Here is a 26,768-nt window from a genome sequence, read left to right on the forward strand (position 1 = left end):
ATGAGAAGCTCAACATGACCCAGCAATGTGCACCTGCAGCCCAGAAAGCCAAACACATCCTGAACTACATCAAAAGCAGCATGACCAGCAGGGTGAGGGAGGGGATTCTGCTTCTCTGCTCTGGTGAGACCCCACATGGAGTGCTGCATCCAGCTCTGGGGACCCCCAGACAAGAAGGACGTAGACTTGGAGCAGCAAGTCCAGAGGAGGGTCATGAAACTGATCAGAGAGATAGAGAATCTCTCCTACAAGAGAAGGCTGATAGAGCTCGGGCTGCTCAGCCTGGAGAAGGCTCTGGGAAGACCTTACTGCAACCCTCCAGTACCTAAGGACGCCTGAAAGAGAGCTGGAGAGGGACTTTTTACAAGGCCATGTAGTGACTTGGTATGGGGTAATGGCTTCAAACTGAAAGAAGGCAGGTTTAGATTAGATTCAAAGCAGAAATTCTTCAGTATGAGAATGGTGAGGCACTGGAGCAGGTTACCCAGAAATTGTGGATGCCTCATCACCGGAAGTGCTCAAGATCAGGCTAGATGGAGTTTTGAACAGTCTGGTTTTGTAGAAGGTGTCCCTGCTCATGGCAGGTCCCTTCCAACCTAAATCATTCTCTGATTTCACATTTATCAATTCTTGCTGCTTCTCTTACCTGCCTTCACACCTGGTTGCCCAAAAAGGTCTAAAGGAACAACTTCAGCATTTAAATTCTATCAAAATTTATGGGAGTTTTGCACAGATGGTTTCCAAGTTTCTTTTGAAGGCAAGAAACTAATCTTGATCTACAACTCTAAAATAATCATCTAGATCTCCTGAGTAGCAAAAGTACATAATAAAAGTTACTAAAAAATGTACTGCTGGAAAGCTGCAGTCCTACATTTTGAACAGGTGTGAATCTGTTGATGAAAATAGTAAGGAAAAAAGTCATCTTTGGGGGTTGATTAAGAAAAATTAAACTTTACACTATTTTATTGAATTTGCAGAAGCCTAGTTTGAATACTGGAGAAAGAACATACCGCTCCTGTGCTAAACACAAGTTCAGCACCTCTGACTTTCCCACATGAACCCAGTAAAATGTTTAGTGCTACCTACCTGAATCATCAGCTAATCTGCTGATTCTCTCCAACACAGCAATACAATCTCTCTCATCATCACTGACTTCCTTCAAAGTGTCCAGCAAACTTCGAGCCACCATTTGCCTAGTTTACAAGAAAGATTAAAAATCAGCATTATTTGTGTCTGGAAATACAGATAAATCAAAAAGTTGTGCAATCATACAAGTTTCTTACATAAATAGAATTTTATATATATTCACTTCAAAGTCAGTATATTTAGTTAGCCCTGCTTTGGGAATTCTTATTTCTGATACCTGGCATAATCTTAAAGAACCGTATGCTTTAAATGTAACATTTAAAGTATCCCTTTCATTTACAAGGATAAGAAAAACCAGCCACCAAGACCAGAAACAGTAATCATCTGCTAAGTGGGCAAACAGGAGCTGAATGTTAGGAAGTCAGAATTGGCCTTCCATCCTCATCTATGTAGTCCCTAACTTGTTCCATACAAAGTAACACTAGTATCGTTAAAGTGTTTTTAAACAGAATTCTAAATTTATTTCACAGAAAGCATGAAGACTCAAGCTGAAGATTTTCATACCAACATTTAAAAGTCAAACTTCATGTGAATGCTACAAGTATATACTGTGAGTGGTGGGTACATATTTTATGTGAAAATAACACTACTCAACCCATGTGTACCTGAGACGTACATTAAGCAAAGTAGAAAAACATTAAGAAAATATTAAATAAGTCATAATCAACTCAGTTACTACTTCAAATGCAAAAGAAAATATTCTATGGATTAATTTATGACTGAAGAGACATAGTCAGATTTGGTATTTTGTCCACCGAGGTTCTGTTGCAGCCTATGTTACAAAGTCATACCCATCAGGTACCTAGATAGCCCTAAATGCAGCTGGCAATCAACCCTTCTCCTCAAAACCAGCTTGCAATGGCATAAATCTTTTCTCACCCTATTGGATAACATGGGTTACATGTCACTTCAGAGTTATCCCTGGATAATAGAAAGGGAATGGGCCAAGGAACAGCATCCGAGACACTGGTAGATCTGGTAATGCCCTGAAGCAACTCAACAAAATGCTGAAGTTGTCAGGTGCCAGGTATTTCCAAAACTGAAGGACAGAAACACTCCTAGGATGTAGCCTAGGTAGAAGCACTGTTGTAGACAAGAGCAGAGGCATACCTAAACTTTATGAAGTTCACTACAAGCAGTGAACATGAGCAGTGGTAAGCAACTGGTAAGAAAACAGATGGTTACATTCCTAGTACACAAGGGAAGCTCAACAACTTCACAGTTCCATGCAACTGGAGAACGGCAGGAGGTTTCCATGAATTCCCAAAGCTAAGCACACATTTTCTCCCACTGAAAATCAGTAATTCAAATATTTCACATTGGCCACTTGCAGAACTATTTTAAACTAAACTGTTTTGACATACAGATGTATAAAATCTAAAAAAAACAAATTGAAGAAACCATTTGTTTGTCTTTTTCAAATTTCCTCTCCCTAACTCTTTCAATTCGACAGAAGTACATCTCTGTACTTCTTGAGAATTCAGCCATCAAAACCCTAACAGAGGGAAACAGACTGCATGACACACTAACCTAGAAGCAGAGTTGACTTGGTCTTTTAAAGGGCTGGACACCTCTGAAAAGAGAAGAGGAACAGATAAAGCAATTTCATAAACCAGCCTGTGTGGACATGTGTCTCCTAGATATTAAATGTAGTCTTGGAAAGTCAACTAACCCACTGAGTCTCAGCAAGTAAGGAACCACAGTAAACAGAACCCATCCAACAAACAGCTCAAAATCCCTTCTGACTCCAGGGGACTATGGAATTGCTCTCTACTATGCTGGGAGTTTTGAGAAGACTAATCTCCTCATAGAGTGGGACCGGAGTGGCTGAATCTCAGTGTCTTTACTAGTTCCTGTGGGTTGGACATATGGCTATGCAGAAGGCCATAAACCTGCTCAAGAGGAGAAGAACACAGAAATCCTGATCTGAAGTAGACTTGACCTATCTATTAAACCCATTACACTTATTCCATGCACCAAATGTAGGGTGGCCCCCACCTTCATCCAGACAATATTTCCCTCTTTGGCTTGTAAAGGAACTAATGGATCTACTTTTACAATAAACAGATTCTGGTAAAAAGCAAAACAACGAAGGGTACCTGGGTAAGCTAAATTCACTTTAGCAAATCTAACTGGGTAGGTAGCCAGTAATCACAGAGTAAACACAAAACTCAGTCTGATCCATCCATCCATCTATCCATCCATCCATCCATCCATCCATCCATCCATCCATCCATCCATCCATCCATCCATCCAATGATGGCCACTCATGTTCTCCAAACATTACAGGCTGTGCTCTAGCTCTGCCAAGGTGTGCTTGATCTCTGACTGGCACCTAAGCAGCACTACATCTATTTATCCATTAAACAGTTCACAGACTAAAGAAAGGCCAGAGGTCAAAGGCTACAATGTAGCGTGCAGTACAAGCACTTCCAATATTATGTGCAGAAGTGGAGGCTATTTAGCAAAATTCTGAATTTCACGAGCCTGTCAAACATTAGGAAAAACTGATAAGGTATCTTGTAGGTACACTTAACTGCAATTGGCAGCAGGACAAAATGGGAATAGATTACAAACACCCTGCCTTTATGCCACATGCAGGTGACAGGTATTTTGAAGACTGTACACACAGACATAATACAGGATGTCAGAATATACTCTGAGAAGAACCGTAAGTAATTTTGCTTTGCTTAGTCAAACTCCTTTGAACCTCATTTGCCCTTTAGTAATTTTTTACTTTAGAATTTAAATTACTTCATCTGCACAAGGAGTGCATATAGCTAATAAGCATATGTTTAAAAAACTGAAACAAAACCAGAGAAAAATAAAAGGAAAAAGATACCTCTTTTCTTTGCCCATTTTTTCAGAACTTGTAAATCAAATTTCACAGAACCATGGAATATGCTGAGCTGGAAGGGATCCATAAGGATCATTCAGTCCAACTCCCAGTCCTGGACAAGACATCCCAAAGAGACACAGCACATGCCTGAGAGCACTATTGACATTTTGTGTTTAAATTAATACTGGCAATAGTAAATGAGCCTGGCAGTGTTTTCCCCTAACAAGCTCAGAGAATACTCAGAATAAACTCCCAATTTTAAAATCAACATCTCTGTACCCGTAAGAAGAAAGGCTAAACATGAAGAGGTACATTCAAGCACTGTTGAAGTAATTAAAACTTTTCTTTAGTGCTTTGGGAAAGTTCTGTCCTTTGTTAGTTCAGCTTAAATCATTTTAACACATTTAAAAGGTAAAATTTCTCAAGCTATATTGTTTTATTTAAGTCATTTCTTTGGTATACACAGATCTGCAAATTAATGTTCAAAAAAAATGTTTTGAGGTTTGTTTCATTTTTTTACTACATTTTAATTTTTGATATACAGTAGGATCAGAAACACTGAGACAGTAACAGAGTAAAGCTAGAGATCAGAAGAAATAACCTAATTTATACTAAAATGATGAGAAACGTCCCTGTCAGAACAAAGCCAGCATAGTTTCACCTGCATGTCTTCAGCATGAGTTTAGCACTTCCTTACTGTCAGTACACAAATACCCAAGAAAGAAACTACACTGGGCTAGGCTACAGGGACAGAAGGGAAGAGAAAAATAACTGCAGCTGTGTACAATCAAATTGTCAATTAAATTTAATCTGATCATACCTAAATAAAAATAAGGCAAGCCAGTCTCGACATCTGACAAAACTGTCTTAGAGAGGTTTTTCATATACATTACAGCAGGGATCTTGTAATTACAGCATTCCTCTGTTTTAGTGAGGTTATTTCATGCATTCAAGTCCCAAATTTGAAATACACAGTTAAATGAAGTTCCTGTGAAAGCATTACTTATAAGCTGTGAGTACACACATATGCTTAATCCCACTTTGAGATCCAGCATATCCTCACTTAATGCTGTTCTATGAGTATTTTAAATTAGACTGTTGCCAAAAAACTTTTTTCAAAGTATATCAGGTATTCTCCCAAGGGAAAAGCAAAGACATACTTCAAAGAAGTCTGGCAAGAGGACAGTTTCAAATTATCTACATTCATATGCAGATCTAGTCTTGATAACCAAGACTGACCATACTTGTGAATTAGCCTCCTGCCAAGATGTGCTTTGGTCTGAAGAGAAAAAGCAGCAATAATTTCTCATAGGCTTATGAAAATGAAGGCTCAGCGTTCAGGAACTGCCTCACTATTCAAATAGATTTATTGGTGAGTGCTCTACACTTCTGAGCCTTCTTAATGAGGAATGGGAGCAAGTTCATGGCAATAAAGATCAGAAAAATCCACAAGGGATTTTAACACAAATAAAGAAAAGAGACAAAAACTATGCTCCAAACTGCACCAGTAACTAGCAACTGGTTTTTAAAGCGAGTAGTAAAAGGGAATCATCGTCCTTGTTCATATGCACACACACCAGTGCTACCAGACACAAGATGACCCTGTGTTTTAGGGTGATGGCTTTGGACTTCTGCTCCACATCTACCCTTGCAGTAATGTGATGTTGGATTATTAAGGCATATGCTAGAGATGCTTCTCAAATCTGGTCTGGAGGCTGCGTCTTCAATAATCACACCACAGCCAGACTCCCACACTTGCCTTATTTGACAGACACAAGAGGGGTCATTCATTGTAATATTTGTCAGGTTCCTCTTCATTCTCACAGATTAAGGCAACATCTGTGATGCTTATGAGCAACACCTAAACCAGTAAAAATGTAAACCATAACATACCAGAAGTCATCACAAAGCAACTATTTCTGCCACTTGGGAAGCCATTAAAGGATTCCCTACCCCTCTCTCTCTTTTTCAGTTAATCCTATCAAAAATCTTACATATTTAAACAAAGAAGACATTCCTATTTCCAAGCCCCATCTCCTGAAATTTTTTAGGACACAGACACTGATCCATTCCCATCTCAGCAAGTGGCTGAGAAACCATGAGTGCTCAAGGAATCCACTTAAAGCAGACTAGACTTCTGCAGCAGTTGTTAAAAATCCCTTCACTTTAATCTTTCAATACAATCACAGACTGTAAATATGCTGCATAGGTAGATGATTAGCGAGATAGAAAAGGATAATAAAACCAAATGCAAAGAGAAATAATACCTAAAATTAAATGTAAAGATTAAAAACTGCCATTTGCCATAAAGGCAAATTCATCCAATTAAAGGGGGAAAAAATCCATCTTACCCTAATTTACCTAGATTCAGTGATTATGTTTCAAGAGTTTGGAACGTGTAATATGAAGCTTCCAGAGAAATGCAGGTTCCAGGTCACAGAAACAACTGAAACATTATTAACTCAATTATAGTATTTTAAAACTTTTAAACTACTCATTAGTAATTGGATGTGCTGATACCATACTAAGACATAGGAATAAACAAATGTAATTTAATTTATCATTTTCCTATTAAATGCTCCAGTTCCTCTGCTTAGCAAAAATCCCTCCTATTATTCTCACACTGACTAATGCTGAATCATCATAAAATGACTGCAATTGTCACTATCATTTATTTTGATCTAAGTGCTACTCACAGTTATACCATTAATAATTATCATTTGCTACTTCCTGTATTTTCTTATGCTGCATAACACAATAGGCCTACAAAGGGAGCTAGGATTAAAAAAACATGTTTGTACCAGCAAAAAGAATCCAAACAAGCAAACACAGGAAAAAAATCAGGAAAAACTACAGCTACTCTGATCACCTTGCCCTGCAGGAAAGCACAGGATGCATAAACTTGGACACAGCAATTAAAGAGATTCCAAGTTTATGCATGCCCCATATCCAATGCAATCCATACTGAGAAATCAGACAGATTTTGCTTAGGTGGGCAACTAAAATATTAGGACCAGCATTCTTGGTTAAAATTCAACATACATAACTTGAGTTTCTGAGTTTGTTCTCCTCCCTACTATCTTTTATCACATAATTATCATCTGGAGTCCTGAAGGCTCCTCTTCTCTCCCTCACCATGAAAAGTCAAAATTTACAAAAACTCCCTTCTGGTAGTATAAGTGACAATCTCATCTTAAATTGTAAAATACAGCAAACTTTGGATTTGAGGACAAAACAAAATTTGAAAATGAGGCGTTCATTCGGAACTCATCTGTGCATACAGGTTTATGCAGGTTGTAACAAGAGAAACCATTCTACAATTTTTAGCTTCGATTCAATGGTATGCTCACACACGTAGTGTGGAATTTTAAGTACAGTTCACGTGACTAAAGCTAAGAACAGAGCTAAATACTTTCCAAACCCAGGCCCTGAACAACAAAACAGAGGCTATCCTATTGGGTGATTGATCGTAGACTTTGGTTCTATGTATTATTGTATCAAGAATTCAACATTAAAGCAAACACACTTCATTAAAAGCTTACTTGAAACCCAAACTAAACCATGTTCAAATAAAATACCAGAAAATCTCAATGTTACCATATTTTATACATTTCTGTTGTCCTCTTACTGTTTACAGGTCCAATTAAAATAAACCACGGGTTTGAATTTCTCCATTCAAGTGCAGAGCATCTGAGTGCAAGGGGGTGGGGTAGGATGTGTGTCTGTCTGAAGTATGCTACAATACCTGTGCTTTTAAATGAAACAACCATTTCAGAGGCATTACAGAAATAAAAAGGGGAAAATGCAGAATGCAGTATTAAATGGGCAAGTTCACTTACAATAACTAGAAGCAGCAATATTGAAGTTATAAACTACAGAGGAGATTGATTCTGAAATAGTTCTTGGGTTTCTCTCGGCAAACTCTTTGCTGTTCATTATGCTCTCCTGACCTTTCATAAAGTATTTTCTGAAGCTCATTGTCACACAGAGTTATGGATAGAGTTACTATCACCTTACAGTCCTGTGCCAACAGGAATGTTAGCATCTACAAAAAAACCTAAACGATGTGCTCCAATTAATGGAGAAGTTCAAGTCCTTTACTACAAGTTGCTTGAAAGATGAACTAATGTTTTTCTGTTATCATTAATATTTTGCTCTCTCTAAGTAGGAGGCACATGAGCAAACAGAAGGATGGGTGGAAACTGAAGATATTCCTAGAGGTGCTGGGTTTTTTGAAATGATTTGTATTCCATGCAAATTAACTTCAGTCAGATTTGAATCACATGAATAGTCTGCATACCATTAGTCAGACAGGACATTTAAAAAGCATACCTGTTAAATATGTTCTCACTTGCAGCGTACTTGTCCAATCTTCCCAAAGGCGTCAACATTTCATCTTGTGAGACAAAGTCCAGGGCTGAAGGTATAATAATCACATCAGACTCTGAGCTGTAGTCATCCACACCAACTATCAGAGACATCAGAAATATTCCTTATAATCACAGTAGTTTGACACTAAAATGATTGATGTCTGTTGTTGGTCTGAAATACAGAAGTCTAGGCAAGGTCCCATTGACAACATATTAAGTAACTGCATCACATTGTTCCCACCAGCTTCCCCAGCCCCTCATAAAGTCTTCTCTATACAAATGTGACTGATGATGTATAAATGGATTTTGAGTCATTTTATCTAAGTTCCCAAGTAAGATTCATCACTAATCTTCCTGAGTATTTTTATACCTTATATTTTTCTCAAGCAAATGACCTGTATCTAGTTGTAAAGTCAGCTTTTTGAAAACACGTACTCAAATCATAGCTGCGGGTAGCCCAGAGTTTATACAACATGATCTAACAGACCAAAAAGACTTTGTTCTAAACCAGAAAAATCTCAATTAAGCATGTCAAAATCAGAATGTGTTGCTAGATCTGACTACCAAATAAAATGGGCACAATTCACCTACTGCATAATTATAAAGCAGCAAATCATCACGGAATTCTTATACAGACCCCTTTATCAACACAAAACCAAAGACATGGAAAGAAGTCCAATCCTGCTCTAAAGAGCTGCTTAAGAATTAGGATTTGAATTACCCCCATTTTAGTTTCCATATGCCCTCAAAACTGCTCTAAAACTCAGTCCTATAGCAAACACACACTTCTGGCTGCAAATGAGATCCCCCGTTGGAAAGGTCGTCTCCATTAGTCCTGAAAACACAACACTACAGTACACTACCCCTATTCTTCAGTCTAGCCAAATCCTCTGAAATGCCTTTTCAAAACTTGCAAATAGAGATCAGAAGACAGATCTGCAAGTCCAACAACGATTTTTTGAATGAACTCTACAAAAGGAAGAGATTATTGTCCTCTTACTCTCCATACAATTATGCTGTGCTATATAAATTGCTTACCAAAGAGTGTGTCATTATACTCAACATTCAGAATACATAAACAGATACCATTGCCTGAATATCTTCCTTACTGTACTGCAAATGTCAAAAGACAAACACTGAGCTCTCAGAGAGTTATATTTTTAGATATAAACTAAGTTAATGGCACCCTTTTAACAACAAAGTAATGATCCCATTTTCTATATAGAGAATCCATGGACATCAATTGATCCCATCCTTGCACAAGGGATCAGATTTTGCAGTCCTTGACAGAACATGAAATTCTTGCCAGAAATCAAATGAAAAAGTGATGGGGAAAGAGCAAGTGTATAAGAACAATTTAAGACATGGGAGAAAGGAAGAAAGTGTACTAGGAGCCAAAGGAAATGGAAGAGGAATCTGAGAAGAGGAATTAGTAGTGTTAGATATGTCTAAGGTAGAGAATAGAATAATAAACTGCAGGGGCAGGAAGGGAAGGCTGAAAAGAATGATCAGCTGCAAAAAGCTATTGCAACACAAAGGGAAAGTGTTTAGCAACTCCAGGTTTACATAACTGTTTGAACTTGTGTTTGGTTTGGGTTTGTGGGTTTCTTTGGGTTTAACTTCTGTTGTTTAGTTTGGGCTCTTTGCAAGAATCAGTTTTATTTTCACAGGAAGTGGGAGGCAAGTAAAAATGAACTCATAATGCAAGCTAGGACTTTATGCCAGGTTAAGTTAACAAGGAACAGGCTACATCCTTTCACAGGCTTGTAGGCCTTTAATTCAACCCATCAATCCAACTGAGACCAGGGATTTTTCTGTGTTTTTAGTTCTGTTCTCACTTAGACTATTTCAGTTGAAGGTATCTTCAGCTATCATCCAGTCCAACTGCCCAACCACCTCAGGGCTGAACAGAAGTTAAATCGCTTCCCATTCTCAGGGATCTACAAAACGTGATGAAATCACCCCTCAGCCTCCTTCTCTCCAACTAAACAGTGAAATTAGTTCTATGACAGGGTTCTATTTTTCTATTTCAGTGTCTGTTGATCATACTGTAAATTTTAAAACATAAATTGAAGAAATGATGTCAAAATACCAACATAAAAATAACTATACTGCTGACAGTAATTATTTAGCTATCAAACTCAAGAATACAAAAAAATAAAATGCTGCCCATCACATGTATGACCAATTTTACTCACTCCATTTCTCTCTTCTCAACCTCAGCTTTGTTCTATGTTCCTCCTTGTACCCTCTACATTTACTTTTCTACAATTTTTGCCTCATGAAACCAGTTAAGTCAACCCAACTTCTAAATCCACTCATATCAGATGTAAATACCAATGATAAAAATATGAGTGTCTGCTCACAACTGATCTGTTTGATGTCTCCTACTAGTTCAAACATTGAGTTGTGTGGACTTGGCTCTGCTGAGTTTATGAATTGTAAAATTAGGCTTAGCACTGCATTGAGCTTGATGTGTCTCTGCTACCAAGCAACAATTACTATTTAACTAATTCCAGCATCTCAGCTCGTAGTCACGGAAGAGATCATTCAAATGACAGCATCTTGATTAACACAACTATAATACAGGGAAGAAAAGGGTAGTAAAAATAAACCAGTCAGCACATGAACAGTTTATAGTTCTAGTAAAGTGCTGTTACAGTTATGTTACATATTCATTTTCACTTCCATGACACCTATCCAAGTCAAAACAGATAGTCCATTCTAACAAAGAACTCCCATTCCAACAAAGCCCCTCAAGTGGATGTTTGTCTTCCATTTGCCACAAACACAAATCACCAACATCTGACCACTTCTCATCTAAAATGCATAAAGGACATACTTTGCATTATTCAATAAACCAAGTCACTCTGCTATTCCCTCCACATTATACCAAAAAGGCTGTTTACTGAGTATTGCCTCTTCAGCCCTACTCTGCTTTCTACCCAACTTTGAGCACTGATTAAGTACCACAAGACCTTCTGTAAATTTTACAAATGCAAAACACACTCTTAAACAACACAAGTGTACTGGTTTTGGCTGGGATGGAGTTAAAGTTCTTCAGAGTAGCTTATACAGGAATACTTTGCACATTTCCAACCTATTCACTGGGAGAGCGCCATGAGGAACAGAAAAGGTCCTGTTAGTGCTTAAGTCCTGTCTTCAACAGTAGCTAACATATCAGTGATTTATCAACACTAGTTTTAGCAGAAATCCAAAACATTGTCCCATACATGGTATTATGGAGAAATTTAACTCTATGCCAGTCAAAACCAGTACAAATTTTGGCTAATTCAAATGAAGAACACACAAATTTCTTCCTGCTTCAGAACACAGAACAGGCAATAGGACAATATATTACTTATCTACTGCAGAAAAACTATGGGTCAATTTTCTTATTTTTCTCCACTTTTTCAAATCCACAGAAAGCATATAAACTACAAGACACCACTGAAAACTAATGCAAGTGCAGAGCCTTAACTACCTTCTAATCTGGTCCTACATATTCACACCAGCATGCAGAAGTAGAGCTAGACAAAATAGGAGTCTCCATAAGAACACACTATCCCAGGAGTTTAAAGTCACTAGTGGTGTCAGGAGGAGAAACAGCAATTGCACAGTGATGTCAAAAGCAATCACCACGCTTCTATTTCTGTATATTCAAGTACCAAAGTAGAACAAAATTAATACATTCATTGTTTATCCAGACAAAGTTTGCAAGTTTCTCTTCAAAACTCTACACAATGACTGCCAAACACAAGGAAGCATCGTATAAAACAACACATAACAACACTGCCTTTTGCTTCCATGTCTGACTGTCATTAACCTGCTGTACTACAGAAGCCAAGTGACTTATCCTCTGTGTACCTTCATTTTCCTGTCAAAACATTTGTTTGAGTGTTTTTGAGAAGTTGTTCAAGCTTGTCTATCTATCTTGCATCTGGTCCATACTGTACTGTGTGAAAATATATATTAACATTCCCTGCTTCAAGCTCTCCTGTTTCCCTGAAGCTCTCCTTTGTTTTATGGCAAAGATACAACAATAACTTGACACAGTTATTAACTAACATGAACTATACAGCAGTCTTGCTGAGGCAGACTGTGTGTAGAGGTGCTTAGTCAACCACTGCCAAGCTTGGCTGAACATACAACAACAAAACAGAGGTCCATTTAAAACTCAGTTCCCTACAAAACCACAGCCTGTAGGCCAATTTTCAAGGCAGTTGGTTTTTCTACTACATATCTCATCCTCATATAATCCTTCACAAAGGTCTCTCATACGGAATCTTTTACAGAGAGGCACACAAAATCACATTTGAAAAAAATAACTATTTTTTCTTATTTAATAATGCAGGAACAATTCTTTGCCATAGACTGTTCAGTAACAAGGCCTATATGTATTCTTTTCATTCTCCTGTATTTGCTATGAGCGCCAGAGCAGAATCATTCTTCTTTGTTTTGGCATAGAAACTCAGTGACAAGAAGTGTATTTAAAAAAAATAAGCAATTCAATTCTGAAAGCTGAACAACAAACAGCTTTAAGGATTCGAGACTTCCAGCTAATCCTAACAGTTCTCTCATTTTAGCTTCTGCATCCCCAGAGTCCTCAAGACCTATTGCAAAATCTATACGGCAGATACATCTACTAAAACGGACTAATTTTTATTCAATTTTAGCATAAGTTACTTATTACACTCTACATCAATTGTTAACATATGGATATTCAAGATAATACAGCACTTATATGCAGAACCAAGTCCTATTCTGCTGTTCAGGCAAGTAATTTTTCTGCTTAACTCTAAAGCAAGAATTGTAATCTTATGGGTCCAGACATTTGATATCATGACCACAAAATAACAGTAGTAGGTTTTGTTCTAAATTACTGCCCTCCATGCTACAAAATAATAAATTCACCTTAGATTCAGACTTCTGCAGAGCAGAAGTAGAATTCTCTTCAATAAGTTCACTTAATTCTCTTCAATATTGCACTTCAATATTGCAAACACATTCATTTCTATATATAACTATTTCTAATTCATTAGCCCTTCAAACCGTGGAGCACCATCAGACTTGAGCCTCTTACGAATGTGAAGTTATCACACCTGTGTACACAGACTTTGTTGTCTGAATTCCAAGTTTGGTGGGACGGGGGTTGGGGGTGGGGCAGAAGGAGAAGAAAAGCAGGAGCAAGGAAGAAGATAAGAAAGGTGGAAATGCAAAGCAGCTCTGATGCAATTACCATACTAGCCCCCATGTAGCACTTTGACAGCAGAGCTTACTAACAGCTTGAAGCAGACAAAGAAAATCCTATAAAATAAAGCTTCACTAAAGGTTTGGGGGGCAAGGGACAGGGAGTACCTATCAGATGAAAGACACAGGAATGAAAAAATCAGCAGCTGTTAACACACAGAACAGATGCGAGCATGGCACAGAAAATTTCAAAGACCCAGTAGTCTAAATGTAACAGGCTATGAGAATATTTTCATTTAGTAAAGCCCTTCATAAAAAGACAGCTATCAAGCTGCCACAGGAGTTGCATTTCTCATCAAGCATCAGAGGAAACAAGGGGCAATACAAAATTCCTTAAGCAAGGAGAAGAGGTGCAGCTACACACAAGTTTGTTTCTTTCAGGCATATGCAAGCAGCATTGAAAATACTGATTTGCTCTGGAAAAAAAAAAAAGGAATAGTTCTATCTCATATTGCTCACTAGTCATTTATTAGCACAACAGCTGAATGTACCTTCTACCGGTTAACAGTTTGACCTGCCACAAACGCTGCTCCAGAGGAAATTGAAACAAAGAGAAGGATATCCAAGCTACCAGTTAAAACAATCAACAGTTTATATTCAGTCTGCCTATTTCCTGTAGGGAGCATGTCACGCCCATCACCAAGGCACTCAAGTTCCCTGCTATTTAAGTCCCTGTCTTCTACCCCTTCCAAACAACTGCATGTACTTAAGAATTGTGGAATGAAGTTGGAGTGAAGCAAAAACCAGCTCCTGCAAGTAGAAGTTCCTCTAAGGCACTTTTTTCTCCTCTACAAAGTCATTACTGCCAAAGAAAGGTATCCCTTTTCTCTCTGCAGAGTATTGCTGTTCATGGGATTTTTAACTGACTGCATGACTGACTGAGAATTTTGTAGCACTGGGGGGAAAATCCTATTTCCATCTTCAGCCAACATGTTCTCTCTGGTCCTACAATAGGACACGTGCATTCAATGTGCTTGGGGCCATGCTCAAATTCTGCCACACAACTGGGTATTTAGTACACACAAAAACACCAAACATTGGACTAACTAGAAGGAAGAGAGATATGAAGCAAGCAGCTGAAGCTCAAACACTCTAAGGACTTGTGCAAGCTTTGCAGTGCTTGATGTGACACCATGAGTTATGATACATCAGCTATGAAGTGTTGTTCCACTGTGCAGTACTTCGACAGCATCATCACAGTAATTCAAAATACACTTACTTAGGCTAAACACTGCAGAGAAGTCAAGCTCTACAACTACAGTACATCCATAAGCTATGAAACATGGCTTTGCAATGTAATTCCCTTTTAACTTCCTAACTGCACTTTTCTCTGCCTAAATCCCAGAAAATGCTCTTGAGACGCTGCTTGACAGCTTTCAAAACTCATGTTGGGATAAACCCCTGTGTTTTCTGGGTATACAGAGAAATTCTTGCTGCAACTCTCCACACACTTCCTGTCTGTGCTCAGTATAAAGTATAAAACCAGTCTGTGGGAGAAAGTTGAGCAGTACAGAATGCTGTGGATTCACTCTTGGAAAAAAGTAAGAACGGTCATGGGTGTTCATTTCAATGCAATTTAATGTTTACATTACTTGCACAAGCAAGCATCCCTACAGACTAATCAAGCTGTTCCTCCTGTAGCCTAGAGAGGAAGGAAAAGGTAGTCTCTCCTCCATTCAAGTATTTGGGAACTGTTCAGGCATTTGGCAACACCACAAGAAAAATTTCCTAAGTAGATTTGTTTATCAGAAAAAAATGCTTCAACAGTCTGCAAAATCACTCACATACCATGTCCATTTCATACATTAATCGATTTAGCTTTTCCAGACTCTGTACAGAGAATAATACCTCTTTATGGTACTGTCTCTCTATTTTACCTTAAAAACAGTATGAAAAACCCACCAGACCAGTGGTCTCAACTGTCAGTGCCATTGTTCCACTGTTGCAAACAAACACCCTTTGACAATTTTTCAACCTATCCGGTAGGGTTTTAACACCCTACTGCCAGAAAGAACTGCAGCATTCCTCTCAGACCAAGGAACAGCCACGTTAGTTTCTCTTACACTGTACCTTCTAAAGCAGACAGAGGAGCCCTGATATCCTGGCAACTTTTAGGGGCAGCTGTCCCTGCCTCACTCTTCCAAAGAGAGAACTGTTCCTCCAGCTCTCAAAGCAGAAGCTATCCTTTCATCCAGTCCTGTTCATGTTATAACTCTTGCAATGAAAACTTCCTGCCCACACAGAGGGAAAGTCTTAGCAGCAAAAGGCACACACACAGGAAAGAAAAGCATTTTATCTTCAACACGCTGCAGTCTGCCACCTCCACAATAGGTCAGCAGTCAGAAATAACTGCAAGCACCAAGGTTTCACTATCTTAAGCCTAGGATTTTGAACATTTCCAGCTCATTCGTGACTCTTTCACTCCCTCTGTTTCTCAGCTGCAAGTGGGAGAAAAAGAGAGAAGGAGGTGAATACCCAAAGCCCTGTAAGATAAAGCATGACAGGGGGGAAAAAAAAAAAAAAAAAAAAAAAATATCTGGCAACCTTAACTGAGAATCCTTGCCAGAGATGGGATAATGAAAGGTGTCTGGTGAGCACATTCCCACATCAGAAGTGATGCTGTGGCCTTGGAAAGCTGAAAGCCTAGAAAATTATTTCTTCTTCAGTCCTCTACTAGGTGCAACGGAGAAAAAATGTGCAGCTGCATTAGAAATGTTCATTAGCCTACATCAAATCAAGCACAATCCCTTCCTCACATCATCTTCTTTTCTCTAGGATCCTAAGAGGTTGCCAGAGAAAGAGACTAACCATTACCCACCTGAGACCACTAACACCAGAATTCCATGGGGACACAGCCATCCACCTGAGTCTCCCAGTTTCTGTGAGGGTCAATCACCACATTAAAAGACATAGAAATGAACTGAAGTGTTGGGAGAATTAAACCCTGATCTCCAGGGAAAACAACAGACTTAACACGCGTGCCTCATTAGCATTAAGGAATGGTTATTGGATTCCCAAAGGAGCAGAATCTCAGTCACACCAGAGAACTGATTCCAATCACTACAGAAAGTCTGCCATTAATTCCTGTTATTACTTTTATGCAATGCTGAAATGCCAACCCAATAACTCAAACTATCTCAGCACTCTTTCACCAGAGCTCAGACTCTGAGGTCAGTACTGCAACAGGGCATTTGAACATGATGTTAGAAATTTAGCTATACTCACAGCTGGAATTAAGTCTAAAAAGTGACACAATGTGCAGCCTATACAAAACAACTACCAGCATAAAAAAATCTGTTAATTCTTATTCTGTGGTGAAGGAACAAAGAAACCACAGTGCAAAAGCTTCTGATATTACTACGTGCAGCTGTGGAAAAGGGAAGGTGAATTTTAACATACTCAACACATGTTATGCCAGCATAATTCACTGCCAGAGAATAAAAACTACAACACAGCATCAAGCTGTGACTGTGATTTGACACCACAGGGAAATACAGACTGATTTTATAAAAACAAAACAACATAAAAGAAAAAAACCCACATTTTTCGACTTAAACTATAATTAAAAAGGTTAAAAAAATTAAATTTAAATTAGCTTCCATTTGGAAAGAGACTTGTGCACTACTTAAAGTCTGAGAGAATAATTTAATTAAAAGCATTCAACCAATACAAGCTCACTGCTAATGCCAGAAGATTTGCTCATCACCTGGAAAAAGAACATAGCATCAACGATAAAACAGCTTTTGACATTTGCAGATGCACAAAGAGAATTTTCTTCAACTCAGCTAAATAAGTGTTTCACTCACTGAGAAGCCTGCTGGGAGGAGAGGCTAGGAAAACCTGTCCTCCCTTTTACTCAATGGAAAAGAACTCAATAATAAAAATAGAGCTATGTTGGATCATCACTACTATGTTTTCAGTTTTCAGAACTGTTTCATCCACTAGTAAAATCCAAACAGTAACATTAGATTTGCCAATTGTAAAAACTAACTTATTGCTGAATTTTAAATCTATCATACCATTAAGCACTTGTGTTAAAGGAAACAAGTTTAAACATGCGTATGTAAAAATTCATTTAACAGTTCTAAACTACAACTGTCTAAATAATGTGTAGATACTAAAACTCAATTTTCTGCATTTTTAGTTAAAACATCTGGAAACTAATTGTACAGAAAAAGGAAATTCACCATTGTCAGCATGGCAAAAAGGTAAAGTTTCAAAATCTGAGTAAGCTACATAACCACCAAAGCATGCTCGTATACTTGCAACTACCAGAAGTCCTGACGTTGCATGCAAATGCAGCTATCACTAACAAAGGCTTTTTCCAAAAACAAAGGTAAAACAATATTAAAACCAGTTATCAGATGAAAATCTCTTTTCTCTCCTGATTTAAATCACAATTAAAATAGTGAGTTGAATAAAGCTATTCCCTTTCCAAATCTGAATTCTAATTGCAGATGGCTCTATTTTTTAGAGCACACATCCTGCACACATCAATGGTCAGACTCAAAGACGTCATCATCATGGTACGTTTCATTTCATCTATCTGTACTGATCAGTTCAGCCTCCAGAAACAGCCAGGGGAGGGGGGAACACAAACTGGCAAGAGTCATAAAGAACACTTTCTTTTCAACAAGCCCACGTTTGCTTTTCAACCATTTTTGCTGCCTGTTTTCTTTTCTGTTCTATACTTATCTTAGACAGTTATACTACTCTATTTTGATTTTGCATGCACAAAACAAAAGACTTGAATAAAAGCCAGATTTACCCTGACTTTTTGCATACTGTGCAAGATTTCAGACAGAAGAGCAAGGAAGCCAACAATCCAAGTAGTGGGATGAAGATTCTTCTTCAGGCTTCCACTTTGAATTTTTTAATTTTCACCCTATTTTCTTTAGAGTGTGGTGCCTTTTTTTTTTTTTTCTTTAATGAATAATGTCACACAAGGATTCTTCTTAGATTTATCTTCACATAAATGAAATGCAATTTTATGTTCCTTTTTATGGGGGGGGGGGGTTAGAGTCAATTAAGTTGTCTTTCATTAGAATAACTGACATCTAGTAATTAATTTTTCTTTTATTCCCTTTTTGTATGTTTAGCCAGGGTACAGTCATTGTCTTGGTCTTGGGTTATTTTTCCTTTTACTTCAAACAAGCCAATAAGCAAAAGCTATTGGCTAAAGAATTCTGGAAGAACCAGAATTTCTTCAATTATTATGACAGCCTTTGACATCAGGAGCTATGTCTACAGAAGTGAAATATCAGCTAAAATCAAAATACTTAAATGCCATTTGCAAGCTATGTAACTACTTAAAGCAATCATCTGTTTAATGTACCAGGTGCAAAGTATGCATTTACCTCAAGAAAAAAAATATCAGAGCTTTCCAGTGGTTACCAAGCAACCAAGAGCAGAAAAATAATATGAAGCTTTCAAAATAGAAATGCAAACCAAAGCTGAAATTAATTATTTAAAAGTCAATCCAGCTGGTTTATCAACCACTCTCTGAAAGCCTTTCTTATAAAACCTCTTGTTTAATCTCTGACCTCTTAAACAAATCAACAAAAGGAAGGCTGGTTTTGTTTTTTTTTTAATAGATGCCTTCCACAGCATATATTCTAAAGGTCTCCACTACTCCAACAGCTGATTTACTGCTCTCTGCTGTAATCTAGAAATGTATCATTAACCTAAATATTTATCAAGTTTTCTTCAGAGAAAAGGTAAACTTTGTTTCACAAGCAGCTATTAAAACAGTCCTCCGAAGATATAGTATTTTACTCTTCTGTAAAATTACGTTTTCAGGTTAATTAGCATTCAACACTGGCATAACAAATGAGGAGAAGAACAAATTGTACAGTTGTACAAGTTGTTGATTGAACTCCACCTTTCCAGTAAAACACTTGACTATAGAAACCTTAAAAGACAAAGATCATAAAACAGCTGTTCTTCACTCTGCCTATCTAAAAGCTGCACAGATGCTTGGCTCATTACTTTCAGCAGGAATTGTGCATGGTTGTTTGCTCAGCTCCAGGATTTTCTCCTATTGCTTTAGAACATGACCAACAAAAGGTATCTCTTAAGTCACCTTAATGATTCCCCCTTTAGCAGGAAACACTGAATCACACTGGAAATTCTCATCACCCAAAGGAAAAAAACAAAACAAACAATGTAACAACAAAAAAATATTTCATGATTCGGACTCAAACCTAGGCTCACTGATGAGCTACAGATGAATACCTAATCTAGTGAAATGTCCTGAGCCATATGCACAGAGACTCAGCTTTAGATGTCCAATCCAGAGCTTGACACATGCATCCGGTCTTAAACAGTCCTGATTTCTTCAGCACACCCGCAAAGATGTCTTGCTATTACTTGATATCAGATCAGTTGAAAGCCCAAAAATTTATTGAAAACATAGTTCACTTTTCAAACGAGCCAGTCAATCAATCATTTTATATTTATCTAATTCCTCCTCCTAAATTATATGACCAGGAATACTGGTTTGCCTGCAAATATTTCTCTCTTATTTGTCCTTAAAAATAACTCAACACACTTAATAGCAAGAATGCAGCTGGCAGAATCACACAGGCATAAAAACTGCCAGCACTTCCAGTTTTATCACTATTGCATTCTACTACTCCAGTAATACACCTCTAAACCAGTGTCTAACTCTGTTACTTGAAAGAGCTGCAAACATTTGAAATATTTACAACATAGAGATATTGTAGGGCGCGGTTCAGGCAGGAACTGCAACTTTCCGTCTTAATTTAACTGTCTGTTTCATATGTGCAACCAATCAATTGGAAACATTTTCATAACTGTGTGAAACTGTTTTTGGGTACAAAACACAACTATTTCAAATAATACTGCACAAGAAACAGTATTTCAGTTTCCTTGATCTGTACTATTTTTCTTTGGCTCACAGACACCATCCAAAACCAAAATCATGTACAATTTAGAACTATAAAAGCCACTGTGTGACTGAACTACATCCAGACAGCACATACTGATTCATACAGATTCCTGTTTTTTTCTCTTAAAATACCATGCATATGTACTGAGACATTTGCTTTTATCTACTTCCATCAAAACCTCAGTAATTTTTAATGAGGTTTCAAATCTTTATATTTCTATAGCTTCTGCCTTCAGGATGCTCTCATCTGGACTGAGTCATATCTCCAAGCATATTTTTTTTTTTTCATTTCTAAAGACCATAACATAAGACCAGCACCAGGAACCCACAGCTTCAGTCACCCCTTCAATGACTACATATAATTTCAATTCCTGTCTTCCAGTCAGCTAAAACCATAATCTAAGTGGAAAACTAAGAATGCACTTTATTTCTTTTTTACGTGTGTCCCTTTGGAAAAAGTCCTCTGTAATCACTGTTTTCAAACAGCAACTTATCATGTGGAATTAGAGAAAAAAAAAAAAAAAAAAAAAGAAGCCTGAGGGAAAGGCTCTCTCTTTGTGCAAGGCAAAGCACAATAGGAGCCTTCTAAATGTCAGCTGACAAAAGTGAAAAAGAAGACGTATCAGTTAAATCCTGAAAAGTTTAAATAGCTCTCCTCTAAAAACGAAAGCCACGAAACACGAGGATTTTCTCCTGTACTCCAGCTCTGGTGAGGGGATGCCCTGCAGACTGCACGGCAGACAAAGCACCTTCAGGCAGTAACCAGGGGGTCTGCACACCCACAGCAGGCGCCTGCCTCTACCTCCATTTTCACTTTCCTCACAAAATTCACCCTCTTCTGCTTCCAAGAAGCTACCACAACATCGATACGATCAACAGACATCTCCTCACCTGAGTAACATCTTGGTCTGCCATGCTAAGGCTTCTCACCCCGAATTTGTAATTTTTGCACCACCCCAGCCAAAATTCAGCTACTTTGCACCCTGACGTTAACTCTTCTCCACAGATCTCTCCAGAGGGGTCAGGACTCACAGAATCAATTGGGTGTGAAAATACTTATGAAATCGCCGTGTCCAACCTGTGACCAAACATCACCTTGTCAACTGGACCATGCCACTGAGTGCCACCTCCACTCTCCTGAAACACCTCCGGGGACAGTGAGTGACTCCACCACCTCCTGGGAAGTCAATTCCAATATCTAATCACCCCTTCTGAGAACAAATCCCTCCTGGTGTTCAACCTGAATCTCCCCTGGCGCAGCCTGAGGCCATGTCCTTCTTGCTGTCCCTGCTTGCCTGGGAGAAGAGACCGACCCCCTCCCGGCCACAACCTCCTTTCAGGTAGCTGTAAAGAGCAGTAAGCTCTCTCCTTGAGCCTCTTTTCTCCAGGCTAAGCATCCCCAGCTCTCACACCCGCTCCTCACAGGACATGTGCTCCAGAGCCTTCACAAGGAAGGGAGCGCCTGATGGGAGGGGTGGAGGGGGGCAGGATTGGCGACACAAAAATTATATACAAAATACAGAGATATAAAAGGAACGAGCAACCCACATGCTGCTGCAGATGTAGCAGCCTTAGCCTCCTCCTGCTCCTCCCCGCCGGCGCCCCGCCGTGCCCGGGCCATGAGGGAACGCCGCCCCTCAGGCAGAGCCTCCCCTGCTTCCATCCCTCCTTCCCTCCCTCCCTCGCTCCCACCGGGGCGGCCGCTAACGGCGCCCCCGCCCCGCCCGCCGCCCAACGCACCCCGCGGGACCGCCCGGCGCAGCCCCACGCGCGACCGGGACCGGGTCATGGACACCGGGAAGCGCGGAGCATGGCCATGGCTTCCTCCTCTCCTCCTCCTCCTCCCCGCCGCCTCCCACAATGCACCCTGGGCGCTCCCCCGCGGAAACCACTTCCTCGCCCGAAAGCCGCCCCGCCGCTCCCCCCCACCCCGTCCCCACTCACATCCGTCGATCTCCTCCTGCAGGTCCTCCTGGAGCAGCGACAGATCTGCGGTGGGGGAGACACACACACACACGCACCATGTGCCAATGCGCCCGCCGACCCTCGGTGCCACGCGTGACCCCGTCCCGCCCGCGGGCTGCGACCCCCCGACGCGACCAGCCCCGCAGCCCCTGCGCTCCGAGCCCGGACAGCGGCGGGCAGCGCTGCCGAAGCCGGGGCGGGGGAGAGGAGAAGGAGGGGGGATAGAGGAGGGAGGGCTGGCGCCTCGCCGGGGAGGCGGCGTGTGCGGGAAGGGGGAGGGGGGCGATGCCTACCCGCCATCTTGCTGCTGCAGCCCCCGCGGGGCGCCCGGCTACATCCAGCCCGCGGCCGGGCAATGGGAGCGGCGGTGGGAGAGGGCGGGCACGCGTGCGGTCCAGGCCCCGGGCCCGGCGGCGCCTCTCCGCGTCCCCGGGAGAGCCGCGCAGGGAGGGAGGGAGGAGGGAGCGGGCGGAGGAAGGCGGGAGGAGGGGTCTGGGCCGGACACGCTGCCCCCGCCTCCGCCCGGCGGAGCCGCTCTCGCTCGCTCGCTGCTCGCTCGCTCAGGCGGCCGCGCCTCCCCTCTCCGCGCTCTGAGTCACGGCCGGAGCTGCCCGGGCCGGCCCTGCGGCTGGAGAGCGCCCGGGCTCGGCCACACGCCCCGACGCGCTCACCTGCTCTCCGCGCTCCTCCGCCAAATCCGGGCTTGGGCTCGGGCTCCTCCTGCCGCCCGCCGACGGGCTGAGGCGAGGCCACGGAACTTGCCCTGCCGTGAAGTTTGGGTGTTGTGGGGTCGGTCGCCTGGAGGAAGGCGACCCAAGGTGCTCCTCGCCGTGGTCACCGTAGGGTCGCTTCCAGACGCGGGGCCGCAGAAATCCTCGCCGCCGGCGTCGTGGGGTTACCTGGGGAGAAAGGTTCCGTGACCTACCAAAGAGAAGAGTGTGGCCAGTAGGTCCAGAGAGGTGATCCTGCTCTGCTTGGCGCTGGTGGGGCCACATTTGCAGTGCTGTGTCCAGTTTTGGGCTACTCAGTGCAAGAAAGACCTACTAGAGAGGGTCCAGTGGAGGGCCACAAAGATTATTGGGGGTCTGAAGCGTCTCTCATAGGAGAGGCTGTGGGAGCTGGGCATGTTTAGTCTAAAGACTGAGAGGAGATCTCATTAATGCATATAAATATCTCAAAGGCAGGTGTTAAGAGGATGGTTCCAGACTCTTTAAGTTGTTCCCAGTGACAGGATGAGAAGCAATGGCCATAAACTAAAACACAAGGAGCTTCTAGATGAGGAACAATTTTGCATTGAGGGTGGCAGAGCACTGGAACAAGCTGTCCAAGGAGGTTGTGAAGTCTCCTCTGGAGACATTCAGAACCCACCTGGATGTGTTCCTGTCTCACCTGCTCTAGGTGGCCCTGCCTTGGCAGGAGGGGTTTGGACAAGATGATCTCCGGAGGTCCCTTCCAACCCCAATGATTCTGTGACAGCAGCCATCCTACTATCACCATGAAGCCCATGAGCATCCTCCTCGCATGAAGTTTCTGCAGCTGGGATCCTGTGGCTTAAACACACAGGATATTGCCCCGCTGTGCCTTCTGACTTCTGCTTTAAAAACAGGCAATTTAGTTGTACACAGACACAAAGGTGCACATAATTTTCTGCTTTTTTTGGCTGTACCTTTTGGTCTCTGCTGATGGTTCTCATTTCAACTGTTTTGATATAATTTTTCCACTGTAAATTGGAATATTTAAAGTTTTGGATGAAACAAATGCTCTATTCTGTTGATAACCAGGGCACTTGAAAGAGGAAATGACCATTACGGGTATTAGTGCTACCTGGGAATATTACCTGAGTCTTCCACAGTCTTATTTTAAATCTCCATAATGAGAGATGAAGTTGTTAGTGCACAGAAAAGCAAAATACATTCTTTTTGGCTTGCAAAAAAAGATGCAATTTCATTAGCACTGTTTTTAACCGTGTGTTTGACAGTATGTCTTCTCAGCTGCTCTTTAACAATTTTTGGTTTTATTTGGTAAATTGTACAAGGATTAAATCTTTATAGTCATTCATTCTCTTTGCCATGGTGAATGAAAATGTGTAATCTTCTTTTAAAATCTATACACCCCTTTCCTTAAAATCCTGTAAATAAGCTTGGTCTTATTTCACACCTGTTCAATCTTTGGATGAGCTACTGGGGCCTACTGGATACTGATTATCTAACATTTTCTTTTATTCAGATATATAACCTCAAAATCTGAGTAAATCAAGTAAATTCACCATGACTAAATTATGACATGAATATTAATAACATGAACCATGTTATTCTCTGCCAGTGTAATTTAAGAAAAGATTCAGAGGAAATATTTGACATAACAAATCTCTGGCAACACTGGATGTGATAGCAATAGACTTAGAACAGAAAAGTTAGATGTACTTCAAGATCCCATTCTATTTTCTTTATTACTGCAAGTTATTTCCAGAAAGTTTTCTCACATCTCCTCTGCATCGTTCACCACAATCAGTTTTGCTCCCACTGAATTCAGTAGAAGTGAATCTAAGAATCTCTCTCACAACTAAAATTTGATGCATTTCATTTTACTGAATGAATCAAGGAGCCTGACTCCTCTTTCCAACCATTTAGGAAAAGGCACTAATGCTCACAAATCATAAATTACTGTGGTCTGAGAACATCAAAGCTACCTTAAACATTATTAGAGTTATCATCATAAGGAAAACTTAATGAGGTACATCTATGACAACTGGGTTTACAATGATCAGAATTACTGCTCTTAAAAATGTATTAATAGTGTTCATTATAATCAATTAATTATTAGCCCATATATAGTTGCCTCTAGAGTATTTAGGATTTTTTTTTTTTAAATTTCTATGTGTGTATTGTTTTAAAGAGAGGAAGTATGATTTTTGAATAAAGCAATGAGAACTGCAAGCAGTCATACTGAACCTAAGATCATATAAATTAATTTTGGATCTTCCTGTGTGCTTGTGATCTCCAGTGGTCTTTGGTTCTTTCTCTGTAGGCAGGACCATGTGATATTTAAATAGCACAGACAACAAGGATCAGTGTGTTACAAATCATAATTGTTCAGGAGTTGCTGGGGGTTTTGTGCTTGGTGTCACCTCTAGAACATCAGACTTTGCTCCTCAGGCACAGTTGGTTCTAGCACTATCACTAGGAGTCATCAGGAAAGATCCCTTCCCCCATGAGTAGGAGCTCTGGCAAAACCTTTGGCTCATACAGTGACACATGCATGGTAGGGGGAAAGTAATTTATTTAAAACATTTTAAAAAAGGCTTCAAGCCAACATGCAATGAAAAATCCCATTTAATGAATAAGTAACCCGGTATTTCTAAACTTTTTGGCCTCAGTAAATCCAGAGGTGGTCCTTCAGAGCCTGATCCAAAGTTCAAGCTGATGGTTAAGATTCCCTGCCACTGGTACAGATGAGGCAGACAGAGAACCTTGTAAGTGTAGGACAGATGCTGACTCTTGCAGATGAGTGGCCGTTCCAAACCAGCACACCTAATTATGGAAGAAAATTTTCATGACAGACTTGTTTTATTAGACAAGACGTGTTAAGGAGCAAGTAATATAACACTTGCCAAAACGTTCTAGCAGATTTTGTGCTGGAGTTCTCATAGTCAGCTTAAGTACCCTTACAGATGCTGGGAAGTAAAGAACTGAAGAATGATAAGCTCACATTCTCACAATCTATCTCAAGGGAAAAACACACTACAAACACTACACCACTGCTTCAAGCTTGGGATGGAAGGATACAAATGGAAGACTCCTTGACAAAATCCTTTGCACATGATAAAAGACACTGCATTGTTATCTACATGATGTATCTCAAAAAAGTCCATAGCAATCAGCAAGACATTTCTATAAAGTAAAAGTGCTTTCCATAAAGTGCTTTGTATTTACAAAGTATTTACATAAAGTGCTATATAAATCCTTTCAAACTTTCACATTGAACACAAGATACCAAACATCCACCTAGAAATACTTGCAGCGAGTTATTCTGTAGTTTGATTGGTGACATCTTTTCAATTAAAACTGCTCTGGGATATAAGAACCTCAGGCTCAAAAACTCTGCTGCACACGGAACTCACCCATATTATTTTATTTATTATCTAAGGTATTAGAGTTTTTTTCTCATTTGCTTGAAGAAGCAGGTCTCATCAGATAGCGTCAGCTCTCAATGTCCATATATTAACTTGCTTTGCATTTCTCACAGGCTACCTTCATGTGTGGGAAGAGCTTCCCATAAATATTTGCAC

General features: G+C 40.2%; 1 protein-coding gene across 22 annotated transcripts in view; it reads right to left on the bottom strand.

Annotated features, from left to right (window-relative positions):
* PPP4R1 (protein phosphatase 4 regulatory subunit 1) overlaps positions 1-23,379 on the bottom strand; it is a 64,154-nt gene extending 40,775 nt beyond the window's left edge. For 3 of the 22 annotated variants that reach the window (XM_086892178.1, XM_086892127.1, XM_086892095.1), the window contains exons 1-4: positions 23,152-23,379; positions 22,460-22,504; positions 8,318-8,453; positions 1,087-1,193 (exon numbers count right to left, since the gene is read on the bottom strand). In XM_086892178.1, coding sequence (XP_086748304.1) covers positions 1,087-1,193; positions 8,318-8,376 — 166 coding nt within the window. In that variant the 5' untranslated portion in view covers positions 8,377-8,453; positions 22,460-22,504; positions 23,152-23,379. The other 19 variants (XM_086892187.1, XM_086892098.1, XM_086892130.1 and 16 more) reach the window with 18 other exon arrangements.
* Between the last annotated feature and the right edge of the window lie 3,389 nt (positions 23,380-26,768).

Source organism: Cyanistes caeruleus, chromosome 1 (assembly GCF_971803275.1).
Source record: "Cyanistes caeruleus chromosome 1, bCyaCae1.hap1.1, whole genome shotgun sequence".
Classification (NCBI taxonomy): domain Eukaryota; kingdom Metazoa; phylum Chordata; class Aves; order Passeriformes; family Paridae; genus Cyanistes; species Cyanistes caeruleus.